Source organism: Phascolarctos cinereus, unplaced genomic scaffold (assembly GCF_003287225.1).
Source record: "Phascolarctos cinereus isolate Bilbo 61053 unplaced genomic scaffold, phaCin_HiC Scaffold_9;HRSCAF=440, whole genome shotgun sequence".
NCBI classification, from domain to species: Eukaryota; Metazoa; Chordata; class Mammalia; order Diprotodontia; family Phascolarctidae; genus Phascolarctos; species Phascolarctos cinereus.
The window spans coordinates 15575574-15599415 of record NW_027556402.1 but is presented as its reverse complement, the minus strand read 5'-3'; the positions used below and the strand labels follow the sequence as shown (position 1 = coordinate 15599415).

The following is a 23842-nucleotide window of genomic DNA, read 5'->3' as shown; positions in this document are numbered from 1 at the left end:
CTTTTTAAAAAGTGTCTTCTGTGCCTTTGCTTTTTATTTATTTGGCACAAATCAGTTTTGTACTTTGTCAAAGGTTCTTTTCTGAATCTATTAATAAAATCATGAGGTTTTGGATGTTTTTTGTTTTTAACATGGTTATATAAATTGTTTTTCTAATGTTGAATCATTCCTGCATTTTTGATATAAATCCAACTTGAACATACACATATATATACACATGCACAATCTTTTTGCCAGGATGATATTTAACATTTTTCAAATTTATTTTAATTAATAGTAATAGTCTATAATGCTTTCTTTCCTTTCTTTTCCTCATTTATGTATTACAATCATATTTATCTCATAAAAGGGATTTAATAGAATACTGCCCCTCAACTTTAAAGACTAAATTGTGTCAAATAGACATTGTTTTAAAAAAGTTTGGCTAGAATTCCTTTGTAAATCCATCTAGACCCAGATTCCTTTTTCTTGGTAATTCCATTATAATGATTTAAGTTTCTTTTTCTGGATTTGGATTGATTAAGAATAAACCTTCTGGTGAGCCAGGGAACAGAGCTTTGGTCAAAGCAGTGCAAATTGCTTAACCTCTGTTTTACCTCAGTTTCCTCAAGTGCAAAATGAGGATGATGAAAGCTCATACCTCGAACGGTTGTTGTAAGGCTTAAATGAGATAATAATTGTAAGAAGCACTTGGCACAGTGCCTCACACCTAGTAGGTGATACAAAAGTGCTTATTCTCTTTCCTTCTCTTCCCTTCTTTTTCCATTTCATGTTCTGTTCATTTGGCCATTTTTTGTTCTCAATATATTCCTCCATTTCTTTTGACTTCTCAGCTTTGCTGATACATAGTTCTAAATAGAAGTTCTGATAATTCTTTTCATTTCTCCTCTGTTGTGATTTTACCCTGTTCACTTTTCATTTTACTTATTTGATTTCCCTTCCACCCCCCCCCTTTTTAACATCTGATTTTTATGTCTTTTTTTGTTAGTTTATCTATTTTGTGCACTGGGTTTTTATTCTTTTCTCCTTGGTATTTCTGGTGTTTTGTTGGACTTGGAGTCAAGAAGACCTGAGTTCAAATTCTGCTTTAGATACTTACTAGCTGTGTGACCCTGGGCAAGTTTCTTAACCTCTGCCTCAGTTTCCTCAACTGCAAAATATGGATAATAATAGCACTTACCTCCCGGGGTTCTGTGAAGCTCAAATGAGACAACATATGCAAAGCACTTTGAAAACCTCAAACATTACTTACATGCTAACTATTATTATTGCTGTTGTTACCTTTATCTTGCATTCCTCATCATTAACTCTCTGTCTCCTCCTCATTTATTAGTATCACATATCTTTCTCTGGGTCCCAAGGCTATATCATTTTCTACCTGCCTAATTCCTCCCTCTACACTCCTCCTTTGGTTCACATGGTTGGGTAGAGTCAACATCTGCTGCTTCTTGCTAGGGATGGGATGGGGGCTGCAGGTGTTTGACTGAAATTGGGCCAAGGAGTTCCTACCCTGGGGCCAGCAGCACAAGCCTGCAGCTTAGGACTTGTTTGTGACCTAGGCATGGTGTTCTGACCAAGGTCAGGCTTGACCCAGGCCAATGTAATACCTCAGGTTCAAGATTGGGAAAAAAAATGAGACACTGGTAGAACATCTGGTAGTTAACAACAAAAGGCTTATTTAGCCATAGCAGGGGAAGGACATTCAAAGCAGAAAAAGGACTGTTTAGTGATGGTGCAGCCCTGACTCAACTGAACAGTTTCCTTATTCTAGTGTTGGTCATTCTTCTGCTCTGCCAGTCAGAAGTACAATGGAACTCTTTGTACCTTGGCTCTTTTGTATTAGGGTGACCAGGAAACTGTGTCAGCTTACCTGAGCTTTTAATTCTCAGAGTCAATTAAGTCTTGGGGATGGTTTCAGTATCTTTTAAGGAAAAATAAATTGCCTATACTGTATGGCAGGGAGCCCTGGTAGATATGCCCCTCACCACACATGTAGAGGTGGGGGAGTGGGGTATTGAGTAAGAATTCTGTGTAATCAAGTTTCTTAGTATTAATTTGTAATATTTCTTACTTCCTGGGCCTGTTCTATCTCCTTATCTTGTGGCTTTATCTCTACATTAGGAACATAATTCCTTTGTTTGGAGATTGAAGAAAGCAACTAATTTGCCATCTTGATGATAAAGCATCTTCCTTTTCTTTTTTTCAAGGTTCAGCCACCTCTACCACGAAGCCTCCTCTGACTCTTTCCATCATTAGAAAGCATTCTCTTTTTCCTTACATTTTCCCAGTCATGTCCCACTTTCAGTCATGTCTGACTTTTCATGACCCCATTTGGGGTTTTCTTGGCAAAGATAACTGGAGGGTTTGCCATTTCTTTCTCTAGCTCATTTTATAGATGAGGAAACTGAGGCAAAGAATGTTAAGTGGTTTGCCCAGGGTTATACAGCTAGTAAGTATCTGAGGCTGGACTTGAACAGAGGTCCTCCTGCTTCTTGGGCCAGCTCTGTATCCCCTGTTCCACCTAGCTGCCCCTGCTGCAGTGCAATACTTCACAATAATAATAGCTTGTAGGTTTTTGTTTAAGTAAACTGAATTAAATATAAATCCTAGAAGGGAGTTCAGCATAAGAAAAGGTCTGAAGTCATGATTGCTTTTGGTGTGTTTGGGGAAGAATGTTGAGATAGACCTGTTGGGAGGGCAAAATTTGTTCCAATGAGCAGAAGGAAATATGGTATATAATAGGTGGAAAAAAGTTCATACAAAGTCTTGAATGCATACAGAGAAATTTGTCTGTAGTCTCTGACCTCATTCCAAGACTCAAACATATGCAATTTCTCCATGATATAATTTCTTAGAACATCATAGGTAGAATGGATACAGGTCTTTTGGGTAAAAATTGCTGTGCTCACAGGGTCTAAAAAACCTGGTTGGTTGAAGTTGGTCTGAGTCTAAGCCACAGATCTTTGCTGTAGGCAATTTTGGGGCACGATGTGGTGGGGAGACTCTCAGTCATGGACAGCACTGATTCCTAGAATTATAGCATTGCCTCATGAAATGTCATATCTAGTTCACCACATCAAACAGACATCAGGTAATGAAAGGGGGAAAGAAGAGAGTGTCTGCAGTAACGGTTGACTATGCTGATTCTGAAGTTTGGAAACCAATGGGAAGATTAAATCTTGTCTGGATGACCTCAGACTGTTCCTAATTCTTCTTGTGGTGAGCAGCTGTATGTTCCATGTAAGACTGATAATTCTGAGTCATTTGTCTCTCTTTTCTGAGTGGGTCATTTCTTTTTGCTGCTGCTGCTAAATCCTATGAGAAAGGGACATGGTGATCCCTTGGAAATAGGGTTGTAAACTAAATGCCAACAATTTCTCCTAATGTCTCCCTTCAGGGAGCATTCAGTACATCCTAGAAGCCTTCCAAGCTTTCCAGGAACCCTCTGGGTGGACTTATGGGCTAGCTGCCTAAAGAGTTTAGAGAGTGAATTCGGTATTTTGGAAATTTGTTACCAACACTGCTAAGAGTCTTCTGGGCCATTTTGTAGCATCATGGAACTGAAAGGGACCTTAGGGGTTGTCTAGTTTTACAAATGAGAAAACTGAGGCCCCAAATAACCAAGGTCACATAGACAGCAATGTGACGGGGAGAACAAGTTTTCCACTCCTGAGAGAGTCTGCTTGTAGCAGTCTCTACTTTTAAGAGGTAGAATGAGATTTGTAAGGAAAGTGTTCAATTTATAAGAAAATGCCTTCCAGGTGCCATGGGGGAGGAGTTGATTCAGCGCTTAGTTTGAGGGTATCTTGGTGCTGTTGGTGCTAGGCTTGCAAGATGTTGTGGTCTGCAGGCAACATATTCTATGGTAATCTTTTTTCATGGATCCCACTCATTCAAGACACCTCCTGCAAAAGGAGCTTGTAGTTAGCATTCTTTTGGATCGCAAGTGCTGGAAGTCAAGGGGCATGAGGGTGCTGGCTTCCCTTACATGTCTGTGGCTCTAAGGATTCCCAGAAGCCATGAAAAATTCTGTTTTTGTCTCTCTTTAACATCTGTCTCAAAGTTCTTGAACAGTTCCATTCTAGTATACAAGTATGCTGCAACTCTTAGCCAATCAGGAATAATGTAGCACATAGTTCACAGGACTACCCCCACCTCCCTTGAACAACCACTTCAAGCTTGGTCAGAAGTGGGGTTATATTCATATTTATGGGGGGAAGGGTTATTGATAAGGGAAACTTCCTCCCCAGAATAGGTGAGGGAGAGTTTAGAGTAGACATTTAGAGAGAATGTCTTGGCTATTCCTAATAATTTTCTAGAATGTGTTTCTATAGCTATATCATCTATGTCTATGTTTACATCGTACCATTTGAAACAGTTTTAAAAAAAACCACAAGTTGACAGCCACCTAGGATGAGTTTGTCTCACTATGAACGTATAGAGTATAATTGAAAGTGAAGACGCCAAATCTAATGGAGAAAGGAGAATTCTAACCCGCCCCCTACCCCCACCCCAGAATTGTCTAGGAAGGATTTAGGCATTTAAAGGGAATGTTTCGTATATTCCTAATGATTTTCTAGAGAGTGTATCTATATCATCTATGTCTATGTTGATTTCTATTCATATCATATCATATCAATCTATTTACTTCTCTATCTTCAGTCCATACTGTAGCCCGTGGCATGAACTTGGTTTTTTCTTTCAATATTGTGATAACAGCATTTCGATGCAATTAGTTTCTTTTATAATCCTATCTATTGTATTCATTTAAAGCATTCTCTGAAGTTTCATTAGGCTGCCCAAGGGGGCCAAGACACAAACTAGGTTAGGGACTCCTGCCCTAGACTCTTTAGAACCCAGAGAGGAACATTGAGGTTAATGAAGAAGTGTTCTGAAAAGTCCTGTGGTTTAGGGGAAAGGGCTGTTGTCATTTTTACCTATGAGTAACTTGGTGCTGTAGACACAAGCCTTGTTGGACATTGTGCTCCTCTAGCACTCTACAGAACCCTCTTGAGATGTAGAGCTGCAAAAATGGGAGCTGTTGCTGTTATTCCTAAGCAAATACAGCCCTCTCTCCATTGTGCCTTGCTACTTGCCAGCTGTGTGACACTGGGTAAGCATGTAACCTTTGTGAGTCTGTCTACTCATCTGTAAAATGGGGATAATAGTAGCACCTGCTTCACGGGTTGTGGTAAGGGTCAAATGGGGTAATATGTAATGAATTTTAGAAATACCAAAGGGCCCTTGCCTCACTCTGCCTCTACACTCTGTGACTAACCATATGAACTTCTGTTCTACTAGACTTCAACATACATGTTGATTGTCCTTCAAACACCATGAACATGAAGTTCTTCAACCTACTCACTTGCTCCACCCCACCTCAGCTCCACAGAAGATGGTCATACCCTTGATTTTGGCATAACTCACAAATGCACCACTTCCACGTTCAAGAATTCTGAAATCTCCTCATCCAAACATAATCCATTGGCTTTCTATTTCTTCCTCTGCCTTCCCTTGCCAAACACTACTCTGTCCACACTGTGACCTCGACCACTCAGTTATCTCCCCGGCAGTAATAACTCTTTCCTGTTTCCCCCATCTTGACTATTTGATGAAGAAATTCAACTCTATATCGTCTTTCTCTCTTGAATCCCCAGTCCCCATATCTTTTCTCCAATTGTGTCCTGCCAAGCCTCAGCCTTGGACCACTCCTACCATCACCTCCACTCTTACAAATGTGCTGCTGAGTGAAGATGGGGAAAATCACTCAACAGTGTTGATTGGGTCCACTACAAATTTGCAGCTGGGACCTCACTGCTGTTAGACAATACCTGCCTTAGCGGCTCATTATCCTACACTCCACAACAGCTCTTCCAAACCTTTAGATCCCTCTTCAATCCTCTTGTTTTCCCCTCCCCCTCTCAGCTGAGAACTTTGGCTCATATTTTAAAGAAAAAATTAGAGTCATTCTCTTTCTTTCCCTTCCTCCTCATCTCCTATCACTCAGATGCCTTCTGCTACTATCTCTTCCTCCACCTCTGTCTCACATGCCAAGGCTGACTCTACCTGCTCAGGTTATCCCATTCCATCCCATCTCCTCCAACAGATTCACCCTTCTGTCATGCCCACTCTTTCACTCATCTTCAGTCTCTCCCTCTCTATTGGCATGTTCCCTACTGCTTACAAATATGCCTATGTCTCCCCCACTTTGACTTGCTCTTTCTATCGCTGCTAATTATTAGCCCATATTTCTTCTGCCCTTTGTGGCTACTATCCTTGAAAAGGCAATTTATGATTGGGGCCTCCACTTTTTTCTTTTTCTTTTTTTTTAAATTTATTTAATTTTATTTTTTAAAATTTTTTTTCCATATGCTTTTGAGTTGAAAATTTTTTCTCCCTTTTTCTCCCCCCCCAAGACAGCGCACAATCTGACATAGGCTTTACATTTACATACCCATTAAACATATTTTCACATTAGTGAAGTTGTAAGTAAAAATTAAAACCAATAGGAGGAACCATCAGAAAGATGAAACAAAATTCAACTTAAGGTAAAAATAAGTGAGAGCACTTCAACTTCCATAGTTCTTTCTTTGGATGTGGACAGCATTTTCCATCCCGAGGCCTCTGGAGATGTCTTAGATCCTCATAATGCTGAGAAGGGTTCAGTTTAACATTCTTAGTCATTGCATAACGTGGCTGCTATTGTATACAAAGTCCTCTGGGTTCTGCTCACTTCACTCAGCATCAGACCATATAAGTCTTCCCAGGTTTTTCTGAAGTCAGCCTGTTCATCATTTCTTATAGAACAATAGTATTCCATTACATTCATATACCACAACTTGCTCAGCCATTCCCCAATTGATGGGCATCCTCTCAATTTGGGGCCTCCACTTTTTATCCTCTCACTCTTTTCAGCTCTTTACATTATGGTATCCAACCTCATTATTCCACCAAAACTGCTCTCTCCAAGGTTACTGATGATCTCTTAATTGCCAAATCTATGAATGGTCTTTTCTTGATCCTCATTCTCCTTGACTTCTCTGTAGCCTTTGACACTGTTTACCACCCACTCCTCCCTGATAATCTCTTCTCTCTAGGTTTTCAGAACACCACTCTCTCCTGGTTCTCTTTATCTACCTTGCTGGATCCTCATCCAGATCATATCCTCTAACCATAGGTGTCCCACAGAGTTCTGTCCTGGGCCCTCTTCTCTTCTCCCTCTAAATTACTTCACTGTGGATCTTAACAGGTCTCAAGGATTTCATTCCCATCTCTATGCAAATGACTTTCAAATCTACCTTATTGTGCCCAACCTCTCTGCTGACTTCCAATCTCACATCTCCAATTTCAGACATTTCTGATTAGATGTCCAGTAATCACTTTAAATTCAACAAGAAGAAATCCAATTCACTTGCAAGTCATGGCATCACCTACCTGATGTCATGGTCCTCTTCAAGAATGGAGGACAGATAACAAGAATAATAAATTCAACGTGTCCAGAACTGTCCATTATCTTTTCCCTTCCTCATTTCTCTATTACTGTGAAAGACAACAACACCCTCTCAGTCCTTCAGGCTCACAGCTTAGGAGTCATCCTGGAATCTTCACAACTTCACACCCCATATCCAAGCTATTGCCAAGGCCTATCAATTTCACTTTTGCAACATTTCTCGAATATGCCCCCTCCTCTTCTCTGACACTGCCCCTCCCTGCAGACCTTTATCACCTTACCTCTGGAATGGTGCTATAGCCTGCTGGTGGGTCTGCCTACCTCAAGTCTCTCCCCACTCTAAGCCATCTTCCATTCAGCCACTGAAGTGATTTTCCTAAAATGCAGGTCTAACCATATACCCCCTACCTCCCCCCACCAATAAACTCCATTGGTTCTCTATTGTCTGTAGGGTCAAATACAAAATCCTCCGTTTGATGTTCCAAGCCCCTCCTACCTTTCCAGTCTTCTCATACTCCAGTGACACTGGCCTCCTGGCTGTTCCATGAACAAGACACTCCACCTCTTGGCTCTGGGAATTTTGTTGGACTGTCCTGCATGCCTGGGATGCTCTTCCTATCTCTGCCTGCTGGCTTTCAGCTTCCTTTAAGTCCCAACTAAAATCCTACCTTCTGCAGGAAGCCCTTCCTGGTGCCTCTTAATTCTAGAGCCTTCTCTCTCAGTCATTTCCTGTTTATGCTGTGTGTAGTTTGTTTGTATGTACTTGTTTACTTTTTTATAATAAGGGACTATCTTCTGTCTCTTTTTGTATCCCTACAGTTTAGCACAGTTCCTGACACACATTAGGTGCTTCATAAATGTTTACTGACTGACTGATTGCGATGACTATATGCCAAGGACAAGTTTAGGGCATTTGCCATACAGTTCGTATTACATTACCCAGAGAAACCTTTCTCTGATTTATTCCTCCTGATTGGGGGTGCACATACTACTTTGTCGATAAAGTACTTCATTTCCCCCAATGGGTGCTCATCTTCCACAGAATATTTCCTCAGTTTGTGGAGGCATCTCTCTCTCTCTCTCTCTCTCTCTCTCTCTCTCTCTCTCTCTCTCTCTCTAGCCAGCAGAGGGCATGCAAGATCCTTTCAAACAAATTGAAATCAAGCCATGTGTCTGATGCGAAGGGAGGAAAAACTTGAAGAAATCAAATTAGAAAACTTTCATTAGAATGAATAAGTAACTAAATAAGTTACACATTTCAGAAAATTCAATATAAAACCAAATCCTTTCAGGTAGCTAAGCAAGGCATATACTTGAAGTGTGTACTGTGGCAGTGCAGGGTAATAGAAGGTTCTGTGGATTTTTGGTGGGAGACTCAGTGGGCAGCCAGGTGATGCAGTGGACAGGGTGTAGACCCTGGAATCCGGAAGACTCATCTTCCTAAGTTCAAATGCGACCTTAGACACTGACTAGCTGTGTCACCCTGGACAAGTCACTTAACCCTGTTTGCCTCAGTTTCCTTATCTGCAAAATGAACTGGAGAAGCAAAGGATAAACCACTCCAGTGTCTTGGCCAAGAAAACCCAAATGGGATCATGAAGGGTCAGACATCATTGAAATGACTGAGGTGGGAGACTGTATCCAAATTCTGCCTTGTACTCCTTGTGTGTGGGTCTCAATTTCATTTATCTCTTTCTTTCCACTCACATAATGACCATCCTACTTCAGGCTTTATTTCACCTTCTTCTGGATTACTGAAATACCCACAAAATTAGTCTCCCTGTCTCAATGTCTCCCTTGTCTAATCCACGCTTCATACCTCTGACAAAGTGATTTTCATAAAGTTTAGGTCTGACCATGTCACTCCCTTATACCCAATGAATTCCAGAGGCTAACCATAACCTCCAGGATAAACTAGAAATATCTTGATTTGGTATTTAAAGCTCTTCCTCTTCTGGCCACACCCTTCCATTTGCATGCCTTGGAATCTGCTCTCTCCTTACATCCACTTTTTTGGAATCATTGATTTCATTCAAGCTTCAGTTTAAAGCTCCACCTTCTACATGAAATATTTCTTGGGTCTTCCAGGTTCTTATGCCTTTCTCCCTAAGGTTATTTTTTGTGATATATTTTATGTATTTTAAAGTGCTTTGCAGACCTTGAAAGCTCTACAGAAATGCAGCTAGGTGGTGCAGTGGACAGAGTCCCAGGCCTGGAGTCAGGAAGTCTCATCCCCCTGAGTTCAAATCTGGCCTCAAACACTTACTAGCTGTGTAACCTTGAGCAAGTCCTTTAACCCTATTTGCAGCAGTTTCCTCAACTGTAAAGTGAGTTGGAGAAGGAAATGGCAAACCGCTCCAGTATTTTTTCCAAGAAAATCCTAAATGGGTTCATGAAGAGCTGGAAACAAATAAGCTATTATTATTACTAGTAGTATTTTTATGTACTTATATATGTGCATATTTTCTCTCCTATTAGAATTTGAGTTCCTTGAAGACTGCTTCCTTGGGAGCCTTTTTCCCCGTCCGCCATTTTGGGAGATGTAAAAGATTATATGCATTTGTATATGGGAAAATACTATTGCCCATTATTGTCCTGTGAGCTATCTTGCTCTCCTTCCTTAAATACTTTCTATTTGATCTATTACTCCTGTATGAATAAAGAGCATTGTGCTAGTGGGAGTTTGAGCTTTGATTTACATAACTGATTAGTCCAACAGAAAGTGGCAAGGGGGTCCAGAGCCAGAGTTCTCAGGGGAACCTTCATTAGACATTGAGGAAATACATACCCCATTCAGTAAATGTTATAATATAGCTTATGTCCAGGCTGCTATAGGAAAGGAAATTGATCCTAAGTCCCCATACAAGCCCTTAAGCTAGATACACTGAATACAAGATAGATTTCATTTCACTTAATAGAAAATATAATACCCACTAACATTTAAGGCAAATCTCCAATCACTCATGGGTCTCTAGCTTCCTCAGGGACCCACACAGTCTCCCATATTTGTAGAACTACCTTAAGTGGGGATCCTCTCACCAAAAGAGGGTCTTGTGGTCTTTACAGAGTCAATCTTTCCTCTCTCCCCAACATGAACCTACCTCTGAAGGGCCTATCCCATCCTTCACTCTTACCGGACTAGCTTGTCCCATTCCCAACTCTTCCCTCCAAAAGGGTCAAAGAACTGAATATTTATAGATAACCCTTCCCATTGAACACGCACAGGCATAACTTGTACTGGGAACATTGTGGCTCTGTCACTTGCTGTATCTTGACTGTTGCTTCTGCTTGATTGTAATATTCCTCTGATCGGTGTTCTCTGTAGGCTCCTCCTCTGTGTCCAGGAGGCCTTGTCCCATCATTTCCACTTTGCCTAAAAATTTTATTGTTGCACCAATGCTGCCTTTGTTTACAGTCAGCTCTGGGTCCATGTGTTTTCCTGGAGGTTCCTTAAAAAGAATGTGCCGACTTTCCTTCTGAGGAACTGAGCTGAGTCTCTGTATGTAGCTCCATTCTTATCTGTGCCTCTTAGCCCTAGTTCATTAAAGAGGGACCTCAAACCCTACATTTTCCTGTAAAATTATTTCTCCAAGCTTTACTGTGGTGCTTAGATCGCCCCATGAATGTCGCAGGGTCAGAGATTCAGCTTTGCCCGTCATGGAACTCTCCAAAGAACACACAGTGCCTATCTTCTCTCTTATGGACCTCTGAAGCTACTCTGGACAGCTCCATTACTGGCGGAGGCAATCTTTACTGAGATTACAAAAATAAGAGAATAATGATTACTTTTTGAAATTTAGGGGGAAGATACTTGGTGGTAAGTGAATCTTTGGGGTGCCTTTTATACCAAATAGGCTGTTGTCTATTTTATCTGTCTCTAAGGACCAATGAAAAGAGATGAACCAAAGTGTTCTGTGTAAAAGAAGGAAGTCATCTGGGCACACATTTCTCCCCCCTCCCCACCATAGTACACATAATCAAGGTGTCTAAAAAACTTTTTACCTGCCCTTAGGGAGATTTGCAAACTACGCCATGTTAGACTATGTCACCACTGCCAATTTTGTGGTGTGTCTATATTTGACTTTCTGCTTTCAGAAATCCAGACAAATGTATCGGTTTGAATATATTGTTATTTTAGTGACTCAAGTCTCTATGACTGACATTTGGACTCTGAAAACCAGAAAGGATTTCTTTTTCTCACTTACGGTATGGCAATGAAAGCAAATAGCTGACATCCCACTCATCTTGTACCTACTTGTTTTGGGTTGTTTGGGAGCATTCATGAGCAGGTTTCCCAAGATGGTATTATCACCAGCTTCAGTTCAGCCGGGGAGACACTACTGGAAAAGTAAAGCAGACTCAAATTACAAGGAGGGGAGCAGGCAAGGCTTGTGGAGGCAAAAAAAATAGTCTGATTCACTAGGTGGGAATGAATGTGTCTATACTTTATTTCGTTGTTTTTTTTTCCTTCAAAACATCAACTTATGGACAGTTGTCAAGGTGAAGTAAATCTTTTATTACGTTTTATTGCAAAAGTATCTCCTAGAGAGAAGCAGTAAGGAAAAAAAGCAAAAGAAGAGCAAAAGGGTGTCCCAGGACCCAGCTGGTCATCAGAATTAATTAATTAAAATGTTTTATGGACAGTTTTTGTCACTTCCCAATACCTTCCTCCTCAATAGAATCCTTTCTTATACCAAAGAAAATCAGTTAATCAATACCAATGAGCCAGTTAGCCACCTCTGGTAGTGTATGCAAAATGCCACACCCATAATATGACCCCCCCCTTTTTTTTTTCCAGACACCAGAAATGTTTTTCATCATTGGTCTTCTGGAATCAAGATGTGTCAGTTCATTTAGACTGATTTTTTAAATTTTATTTTTAATTTCTTTTTTTAAAAATTATTTTTAGTTTTCAACATTCACTTCCATAAGATTTTGAGTTCCAAATTTTCTCCCTATCTCTCCCCTTCCCCCACCCCAATATGGCATGCAATTTGATATAGGCCCTACATATGCATTAATATTGAACCTATTTTCACTTTAGTCATGTTGTAAAGAAGAATTAGAACCAATGGGAGAAGCCATGAGAAAGAAGAAACAAACAAAAAAAAAGGAAAAAAAGAGAGCAAATAATATGCTTCGATCTGCATTCAGACTTCATAGTTCTTTTTCTGGATGTGGATAGCATTTTCCATCATGAGTCCTTTGGAGTTGTCTTGGCTCCTTGCATTGCTAAGAAGAGATGAGTCTATCAAAGTCAGTCATCACATATTGTGGCTATTACTGTGCACAATGTTCTCCTGGTTCTGCTCACTTCACTCAGCATCAGTTCATATAAGTCTTTATGTTTTTCTGAAGTCTGCCTGCTCATCATATCTTATAGCACAATAGTATTCCATTACATTCATATACTACAACTTGTTCAGCCATTCCCCAGCTGATGGGCAACCTTTCAATTTCCAGTTTGTTGCCACCACCAAAAGAGCTGCTATAAACATTTTTGTATATGTGGGTCCTTTTCCTATTGGTATAATCTCTTTGGGATACAGATCTAGAAATGGTATTACTGAGTCAAAAGGTATGCACATTTTTATAGCCCTTTGGGCATAGCTCCAAATTGCTCTCCAGAATGGTTGGATCAGTTCACAATTCCACCAACAATGCATTAGTGTTCCAATTTTCCCACATCTTCTCTAACATTTATTATTTTCCTGTTTTGTCATGTTAGCCAATCTGATAGGTATGATGTCATACCTCAGAGTTGTATTGATTTCTAAATCAATAATGATATAGAACATTTTTTCATATGACTATAGATAGCTTTAATTTCTTCATCTGAAAACTGTCTGTTCATATCCTTTGACCATTTATCAATTGGGGAATAACTTGTATTCTTATAAATTTGACTCAGTTCTCTATATATTTTAGAAATGAGGCCTTTATCAGAGACACTAATTGTAAAAATTCTTTCCCAGTTTTCTACTTCCCTCCTAATCTTGGTTGCGATAGCTTTGTTTGTGCAAAAACTTTTCAATTTAATATGATCAAAATTATCCATTTTGCATTTCATAATGTTCTCTATCTCTTGTTTGGTCACAAATTCTTCCATTCTCCATAAATCTTACAGGTAAACTATTCCTTGCTCTCCCAGTTTGCTTATAGTATCAGCCCTTATATCCAAATCATGAACTTATTTTGACTTTATTTGGTATATGGTATAAGATGTTGGTCTATGCCTAGTCTCTGTCATATTATTTTCCAGTTTTCTCAGCAGTTTTTGTCAAATAGTGAGTTCTTATTCTGGAAGCTGGAGTCTTTGGGTTTATCAAACGGTAGATAATTATAGTCACTGACTACTGTGTCTTGTGTACCCAACCTATTCCACTGATCCACCACTCTGTTTCTCAGCCAGTACCAAGTATTTTTGATGATTGCTGCTTTATAATGCAATTCAAGATCTGGTATGGCTAGGCCACCTTCCCCTGCATTTGTTTTCATTAATTCCCTTGATATTATGGACCTTTTGTTCATCCAAGTGAATTTTGTCCTCCAAAAACCATGGACTGTGGATGCTATTATTACTTCCATTTTTGCAGTTGAGGAAACTGAGTCAGACAGAGGTTAAGTGTCTTGCCCAGGATCACACACATAATAAGTGTCTAAGGCTGTATTTGAACTTAGGTCTTCCTAACTCCAGACCCGCCAGTACTCTATCTACTTTGCCACCAATTGCCTCTAGGAGAAAGAACGATGCTCTAGAAGACAGAAGGCCTAGTTGCCTAGTTTCTAAGCATGGCTTTGCACACTTGATAGTACTGTTCCACTGGACCTCAATTTCTTAATTTGTAAAATGGGGATTCTGATACCTCATAAGATTGTGATGGAGATTAATAAGTAAGAGCTTTCCAAGGCATGAACACTATGGGAATTTGATTATTCTTCATCTGTATCCATGGTTACTCTTGCCATCCCATGACTCCATCAGCACATTTGAATTTCTTTTCATTTGTTTTGCCACGTAGTTATTGCAACTACATCTCAGTGTGGCGTCAGAGGCTGGGTCATCACTCCCAGAACATCAGGGCACCATCTGACGGGTGGTGTACATCTAATAAATGAATGACTGCTTGCCGATGGGTCGATTAGTATCTCCTTCATATAAGAGGCTATGGGGTGAGACTGGGAGGGCAGCTAAAGCTGGGTATGTTTGGGGGATCGTAGTTACAATAGTTGGATTACAAGGATTGGTTCACTGTGTATCTGGAATGTGCCTAGATTGCAGTATCAACTGATGCTCCAACTTCTAGATAATCATGATACAATTTCTTTTTAGCTAGGCAGTGGGGTTAAGTGACTTGCCTAGGATCATACAGCTAGTAAGGGTCAAGTGTCTGAGGCGGGATTTGAACTCAGGTCCTCCTGACTCCAGGGCCAGTGTTCTATCCACTGTGCCACCTAGCTGAACCGAACACGATACAATTTATAGCTAACATTTATATAGCACTTGAAGATCTGCAAAGTGCATTGTAATTATTAGCTCCTCTGATCCTCACAACAACCCTATTATTATCCCCACTTTACAGATGAGGAAATGGAAGCTAAGGGTGACACGTAATGAGTAGGCAGCTGAGGCAGGATTTGAACTCAGGTCTTTACTGACTCTAAGGCAACACTGTTCTATCTCGCGTGCCATCTAGTTGCCTAGCTTATCGATTTCATCTGGAAAACACGTAACTAAGAGCTGCAGCCTATTCTATTTCATTTGGCCGAGGAATTTGTGGCGATTTGTAAATGTTGAGCGCCGTCTGTAACAAGGTAGCTTCTGGCTCAGGCTTCTTGCTGCCACTGTGATAAGAGAAACACTGTGATGGGAAAGAGCTATGACTCAGTGTTGGCTAAGAAGAAGACAGTGCCCCAGTCTCTGTTTTCAGCTTCCAGACATTGTTCCAGGAAGCAAGGGGGTCATGACACCCGTAAAATCAGGGCCAGGAAACAAGCCTCAGCTCCTGCTCTGGACAGCTGCTTTCTGTAAAACTCTGTTTTCCTAGCTGCTGATGTATTCACGTTCTGGATAAGGTCGTTGCAGCTGATACTCTGGGCTCCCTGACTTGTATACAATGAGTGGAGTCTGTGCCCTGAGTGTAACAAAACTGCAGGGTACTGTCCCTCCATTGCTGAGTTGGTGATGGACTGCACTGCCTAATCAGCGAAGCCCTGAATCGTTTTTCTCACGTAATTCTGACTCTGAATGAAAACCTGAGGTTCTGCGGTGTTGTTTCCAAACAAACCTGCCATCTCCTAATAGACATAGGACTCATCTCCCAGGTACAGCTTTAATTTTCAGTACTGAATGAAATAGAGCAGCTAGACGGCACAGTGGACAGAGGGCTGGGCCTGGAGTCAGGAAGACTCTTCTTCCTGAGCTCAAATCTGGCCTCAGACACATGATTAGCTGCATGACTCTGGACAAGTCACTGAACTCTATTGGCCTCAGTTTCCTCATCTGTCAAATGAGCTGGAGAAGGAAATGGCAAAACACTCGAGTATCTTTGCCAAGAAAACCCCAAATGGGGTCATGGAGAGTTGGACGTGACTAAACAACATGGAATGAAATGAGCAATATAGCAAGAAGTTTTTGTTTACTCTTATGTAATAAATATTTCTCCTTTGAAGTTCGTATCTATCTATGTATCTATCTATCTATGTATCTATCTATCTATCTATGTATCTATGTATCTATGTATCTATGTATCTATGTATCTATGTATCTATCTATCTATCTATCTATCTATCTATCTATCTATCTATCTATCTATCTAATTATCTATGTATCTATGTATCTATCTATCTATCTATCTATCTATCTATCTATCTATCTATCTAATTATCTATTATCTATCTATCTATCTATCTATCTATCTATCTATCTATCTAATTATCTATCTATCTATCTATCTATCTATCTATCTATCTATCTGTCTGTCTGTCTGTCTGTCTGTCTGTCTGTCTGTCTGTCTATCTATCTATCTATCTATCTATCTATCTATCTATCTATCTATCTATCTATCTATCTCTCTATCTATCTTTTTTGAGGGGAAGTACTTTCCCCCTTGCCTGAATGAATCTTAGTTCTTTTAGTGCTCCAGAGGCAGCTAGGTAGCCCAATGGATTGAGCTTTGGACTTGGAGTCAGGAAGTCTCAAGTTTAAATCTGGCCTCAGACATTTATAGCTGTGTCATCCTGAGCAAGTCACTTAACCTTTGTGTGCCTCAGTTTCCTTAACTGAAAAATAAGGATATTAATAGCACCTACCTCCTAGAGTTTGTTGTAAGGATAAAATGAGAAAGCATTCATAAAGTGCTTTATAAATCTTGAAGTACTACAAAATGCTGGTTATTATTTTTTTTATTCTAGGCTTCAAACCTACATCTATTTAGGTTTAAATTCATCTTCTCAGAGAATGTAATTCAGATGTCAAGTCTTCGATTACTTTCATCGGCTACCTTGCCTTCTCTCAAATATCTCAATACTAAACTTCAAATGTCACAATTTGTGACTAACATGTACTAACTCGGCTTCTAGGCTTCATGAGGGTGGAGAAGGGTGTGGGAGGGAATGACTTGTAATTCTTTATAGCCTTCATGGCATCTTGAGCGCAGTATCTTCAACGTGCCTTTTTCAGTAAATACTCATTCACTGAAAAATGGTGATTGCAGTTCTTTGGGACAGAAGAGATCCTACAATGATTCAAGAAGTCAAGGTAAGTACTTGGGGCCATGCTACCTGTCTATTCAATGCCATAGGGCCCTAGACACTCCCTGGCTTAAATGAGCATCTCTGTTTCAAAGAACTCTTACAACATGTAGGGATCTGAGTAAAGGGAGTTTCTGAATCAGCTCAATTCTCTCTGAAGCTTATGTTGATTATAAGCTAAATTAAGATTTTGAAAAAATTGAGACTAAATGAAGTCCAGTATTGAAATGTTTATTGACATACATATCTACCCAATCAGAAGGTGGTGCATAACACAGGGGTGGTTGTGATTTCTCAAAGAAGGTTGTAATCCATTCTGTCATGGTTAACGTTCCTTCTCGTCCACAAGTTTATCTTTCCTGGGTGCAGTATAGTCTCCCAAGATTTTTTGAGGTGGGGGATGGGAAAGAGTTGTAGCTTCCTAGGCCCATCTTCAGTAGGACTGAATCCATTCCATTTTATCAACAATGAAACATATCCAATTGTATCACCAGACTTGAGTGGCAGGTTAGAGGATTTTAAAAATTAGCCTCTTAATCAGTTCCTGGAAGCAAATAGAACATTATTTTTATGCAGATTAAAGGACAATTATTTGAAGCCTTTTCAACTGAAGAAAGATTGGGGGCAGTGCAGAAGGGGGAGGGCCACCATTTATCAAATGTAGAAACATTTCTTTTCAACACTCTTCTTTAACCATGTTCTAAACATGTTGAAATCTATCTAAGTAGAATTCTATTACAGATATTATGGATTTTCATGAGATAATTGTGTTTCAGTTATTATTGCACATTACATAGTGATTTTCATTCCCAGACTTAGATGACTATCCACTACAGTAATTCCCACAATGCATTGCAAGCCTGGCACCATCCTACATTGGCAGATGAGTGTCTCCTCTCAGCATTAACATGGTAGGACTGGTAGTGGAGTCGGGATCTTGGGGCACTATCAGAGGAATCATCAGATTGCCTCCTGTTGGAGTCAGCTCTGAAGCAGAAGAAGGAGGCTCCCCGGTGTTACGAGGATTCATATCTGCCAAGGCAGAGAGATCACCCAAGAACATCTGTCTCATACTGCCTTCAGCTGTCTTTTTAGGGCCAAGGGGCATTTTATGGGTTTGGAAAAACCCACCATTTGGTGCTTCAATGGTGCTCCTCTCAGTTGTTCTTTGAATTCCCACTGGAACGGTAGCTTCAAATACATCATCTGGACCACTGGGAGTTGGGAACTGGCCTTCTGGGGTTCCCCAGAAGGCAGGGTTTCCTCCTATTTGTCCTGCAGGAAGAGCTGTGTCCTGGGTATTAGCATCTATCCTTTCTTGGCCAGTTGGGAGCATGGCTCCGGTACCAAAAGGTTGGATGAGAAATCCTGTGAAGATCTGTGGGGCCGTTGGCTAAAAGAGGGAAAGGGAAAGGGAGAGGGAGAGGGAGAGAGAGACAGAGACAGACAAACAGACAGAGACAGAGAGATAGAGACACAAAGTGAGAGAAGGACAGAGAGACAGAAGATAGAGTCAGACAGAGAGATAGAGACACAAAATGAGAGGACAGAGAGACCGAAGATAGAGACAGACAGAGACAAAGAGATAGACACAGTGAGAGGACAGACAGACAGAGACAGAGAGAGACATAAAGTGAGAGAAAGACAGTCAGACAGAGAGAGATAGAGACAAAATGAGAGGACAGACAGAGACACAAAGTGAGAGAAGGACAGAGACAGAAGATAGAGATAGAGAGATAGAGACACAAAGTGAGAAAATGACAGAGAGACAGAAGATAGAGACAGAGACAGAGAGATAGACACAAAGTGAGAGGACAGACAGAGACAGAGAGATAGAGACACAAAATGAGAGGACAGATAGACAGACACAGAGAGAGACAAAGTGAGAGAAGGACAGACAGAGACAGAAAGATAGAGACACAAAGTGAGAGGAGAGAGAGAGAGAGAGAGAGAGAGAGAGAGAGAGAGAGAGAGAGAGAGAGAGAGAATCTTGAAAAAAATTTCTATTTGGTTGTATCAGAAAGTATTAGCATTTTTGTATTCTCAAGGAGGTTTGGGCTAGGAGAGGGGAGCATAGATAGCGAGAAAACAGCACAACTATGGCCAGTTTGATCAAATTGTACCTTGCTTACTTGAGCCAGGTCTAATGCTGATTTCATTAAATTTTCTCTTATTGTTCCTTCAGCATAACACAGTGGAAAAAAAAAACCTTAGAATTTAGAGAGCTAAATTTGGAAACCATGAGTTTGAATGCTACTATCTGGGTGATGTGTAAACCACACCTTCTTTGTGCCTCAGTTTCTTCATCTGTAAAATGAGGGCATTGTACTAGATGACCTCTAACACCTCTTCTAGCTCAATCTACAGTTCAGCTACTAGAACTTTCCCCTCCAAGGTTGTGTTCCATTTACTTGTATGTATCTTATAGGTATCTATTTATTTATATCTTATCTCTCTCATTATGTTCTAATGGGACATAATGTATATCAAGATAGGGTTGTTTTTTTTTTCCCTTCTTGATATCCTTAACACTTGGGGCAGCTAGGTAGCATAGTGGATAGAGTTCTGGTCCTGGAGTCAGGAAGACCTGAATTAAAATCTGGCCTTAGACACTTACTAGCTCTGTGACCCTGGACAAGTCGCTTATAACCCCCTTTGCCTTCATTTCCTCATCTGTAAAATGATCTGGACAAGGAAATGGCAAACTGCTCCAGAATCTTTGCCAAGAAAACCCCAAACGGGATCACAGAGGATCAGACACAACTGAAAAAATGACTGACCATCTGTGACACTTAACAGAGTGCGGAACGAAGTAAGTGCTTGACAAATGCTTGCTGATTGGCTAATTACTGAGCATCTTTCAGGAAAAGGAAATCCATGATCCAGGAGCCTCATTTCAAATAAAACATTATTTAACTTGCTTTTTATCAAGCAGGAGGTTATAAGATCATAAGCTTATAGAAAGTCCCAGTTCAGAGAAAGGATAACTTAAAGGGCCTACTGAGTCTTTCATGTTTTTTATGGAATACATTGACATTAAGAGTTTATTACTTTGAATGTGATACTTTGGACATAGAAGGACCCAATATAACATTTTTAGAGAAATAAAGAGAATTTGGAATATTAGATTAAATTTTTTACCAATTCTTCTGAACTTAGTAAGGCACCCTAAAAAACAATGAAAACAAATAATTAGGCATGTTTTATTGCAGGTAGGACATTACATATGGTCTAACAAATACATTTGTAGACTTTTACAAAGAGAGATTTTCTATTCTCAAAATCTGTTCAACTTTTCTTGTTCCTATCACACAGCTTATTGTAATGATATCCAAAGGGCTCAGGCACACAGACTGGGACTAATTCAGAAATCCAGGACTAGAAGATCAGGAGGTATGAGGTAGATTAGAATTTCAAGTCTCATTTTACTTGGCAAATTATAATCTGAATCTGATATTTTATTTTCTACCCTTGTTGAAGCCTAGTAACAAGAATAAGAATTATCACTCAAGAAGGATTCTTGACTGTTTGCATGTTATAGATCGTTAGGAGAAACAGCGTTTAATATGAACATTTCTGGTAAAATATAATTGAAAGAGAATAAGGTCAAGGCTGAGGGGGAAAAAGTATGCCACCAGATCAGTGTACATTATACAAATACCATTGTAGTGTTTGATTAAGGAGTTGGGGTGCCTCATCAAAGCAGTACAAATGGTACAGAAGCCTTTATTTTGTTAATTAGGGTAAGAGTGATGACTTTTTAAAAAAATATCTGCTGTATAGCCACAGATACCTTATTTCATCTTTCAAGAATTCACAGTTTCATTCAGTGGTTACTTCCTATATTGACCCAGATTGCTAACCCTTCATGCCTTATTTGATGCTCCTTATGTGTTTCTATGGCCAAACACTTGTTGGATGGTGGACACCTTCTGATGGTGAGCTTGGTGAGGTTGGTCCTCAATCTAGGGCTGGTATAATAATAGCTCACATTCGGATGACACCTTAAAGTCTCATTTGTACAGCCTTGGGAGGTAATTGCTATTATTATCTCCATTTAACAGGTAAAGACACTGAAGATAAAAGAGGTTGAGTGACATGTCCAGGGTCACACCTCTAAGAAGTGTCTGAGACAAGATTCCAGCTCAGGTCTTCCCGACTCTGAGGCTAACAATCTGTGCACTCCAACTCCTAGCTACTTCAAGCCAGCACTCTAGCCGCCTAACTGTATTGATGCATAGTTGGTCACCAGGCCCCTAATCGAAGACCTCCTAGCCTTTGCTCCCTCTCCCACAGAGGCTGTGCTCGTGCTGGTCGGAGGCATCAGAGTGGGAACTCACTGAAGTGCCTATGCCCAGGGTCTGAGAACCAGCACCACCCAGCGTGAGGACATTCAGCTGGAGAAGGTGCGACACTATGGGATGAAATTTTGGAGCTGTAACAATGAGTTCTCTTCCACTACAGGGTTATGTTGAGGTTTGGGGAAAGAAATCACTTATATTATGATAATGGTAGGATGAGCAACCACAGAAATGAAATCATGAATCTATGTTATTTAACTGAAGTAAGAAGAAGAACACCCAGGCAAAGAATGACTCTCCCTCTCCCCTTCCCCCTCCCCCTTTAAAGGTAGCTGAGTTTTGAAGTGTAGACCAGAGAAGTGATCATCTTACCTGGGCTCCAATTTGTGCTACAATGATAGGGAGCACCTAAAAATAAAATGAATAATGTAATACCATTACTTTTATTTTTTAAAGTAAGCTTAAAATGAGGATTTGAACTTAAAAATCACATTAAAATCTGCCTATTTGATGTCTCCAGAGCTCAGTATAGTAACTGGCACATAGAAGGCACCTAATATACTTGCTGACTGACTGACTTGGAGCCTGGGACTCGTCCGCTCTTTCTTTCTCCCTTTCCAAATGTCTGTGAATGCTATTCACTCTGTCTCACTATCTGCTGTCATTTTACCCTGCCAGGCCATTTGGGAGGCAGCCACGGTTTGAAAGGCTTTGTTCTTTTCAATTGTTGTTGGCCAGTAAAAGACCCAGCCTGTTCGACGTATTAACTAGTTTATAGCCAGCAATAAGAGGAAGAGGAATTCCCTCTTTTAGAGATAGAAGACATCTGACAAGTATAGCTGGGGCTGGAACTGGAAGGGAAAAGGGAGGGAGCTGGTTATATCATCTACCGCTCTGCAGAAGTATCCAAGATCACTAGGACTGTTTTTCTTTCCAGTTGTAAGAGGACAGCAATTGAGATGCATCTAATTGGGGGCAGGAAGAAAAGCTGCCACTACTTGTGTCAGAGAGCCTTGGGGCGGCTGGTTTTCCCTTGAGTATTTCTCTAGAGGAGAGGGGTGAAAAATGATGTAGGGCCGGCACAGGATCCTTGGTGGGGGACATCATCTGCACCTGCACAGCTAACACAGTGACGCTACCGTCGCAAGCTGGAGTGAAAACCAGTTTGCTCGTGTGCTCCCCCTGGTGGCCAGATACCTATTCGAAAGGCTTTTGTTTAGTGGTGTCTGACTGTTCCTGACCTCATTTGAGATATTCTTAGCAAAGATACATACTGGAGTGGTTTGCAATTTCCATCTCCAGCTCATTTTACAAATGAGGAACTGAGGCAAACAAGGTTAAGTGACTTACCAAGGGTCACACAGCTAGAAAGTGTCTGAGGCCAGATTTAAATTCAGCAAGTTGAATCTTCCTGACTCTAGGACTGTCATTTGAAAGGTAGCCATGTAGTAAAGGGTTTACACTTGTTTTTTGCTTGGGTTTGTACACAGGACAGTACTGGGAGTAATAGGTGGAAGCTGTGATTATTGATTTACTGATCTATTGAAAAAGTTCCTGACAGCCAGAACGATCCCCCAGTGGAATGGCCTGCCTGGGGAGTTTCCCTCTTTACCTGAGGTTTATAAGTACACAGGGCATGGCCTCGTGTAAGGGCTGCTGTACAGGGGGTTTTTGTTCAGGCATGAGATGGAACTCTGGAGTCTCCTTTAGCTCTGAGGTTCTCTGATTCTAAGATAGTTCCAATAGATAGGAAATGTTTTTGTTCCCGAAGATTTCTATGTCAACTTTTAAAGAATCCTGAAAAAAATATTGTATTGTATTGAGAGAAAGTGCTCTGGGTAAAACTCCCTCTCATTCATATGAAAATGGATTATTGGAGAAGAACAGAGGACTTACTTGTGGAGACACCTGCTGTGCAGTATTTGTATCCGCCAGGGTCATTGGGAGTATCTGGATGCTGGGTACCAGTCCGGTGGCTGGATTTATCTGGAGGATCATAAATTCCATTTACTAAATGCCCATTTGGAAAATACATGCTTTTCATGTAGAACTTGTTTAATATAAGGATTGAGTATAGAATGGGAAGTTAAAAAGACCCATGTAATCATTTAGTGAAATGAATGAAAACCAAGGCTCTCTGCTCTATCAAATTTAGCCTTGTAACCTAGAGAATTTAATCTTCATTCTTTTCTTTGTAAGGTAACATCAATAGCTCTTAGTAATTTTCTTCCTTCCTTCCTTCCTTCCTTCCTTCCTTCCTTCCTTCCTTCCTTCCTTCCTTCCTTCCTTCCTTCCTTCCTTCCTTCCTTCTTTCCTTCCTTCCTTCCTTCCTCCTTCT

General features: G+C 40.4%; 1 protein-coding gene across 1 annotated transcript in view; it reads right to left on the bottom strand.

Annotated features, from left to right (window-relative positions):
• Positions 1-17418: 17418 nt before the first annotated feature.
• Positions 17419-23842, bottom strand: part of AMTN (amelotin) — a 15441-nt gene continuing 9017 nt past the window's right edge. The window contains exons 5-10 of the mRNA XM_020988523.2: positions 23401-23490; positions 22067-22069; positions 21877-21912; positions 20345-20371; positions 18335-18596; positions 17419-17747 (exon numbers count right to left, since the gene is read on the bottom strand). Coding sequence (XP_020844182.2) covers positions 17737-17747; positions 18335-18596; positions 20345-20371; positions 21877-21912; positions 22067-22069; positions 23401-23490 — 429 coding nt within the window. The 3' untranslated portion in view covers positions 17419-17736. The remainder of the gene's footprint in view (positions 17748-18334; positions 18597-20344; positions 20372-21876; positions 21913-22066; positions 22070-23400; positions 23491-23842) is intronic.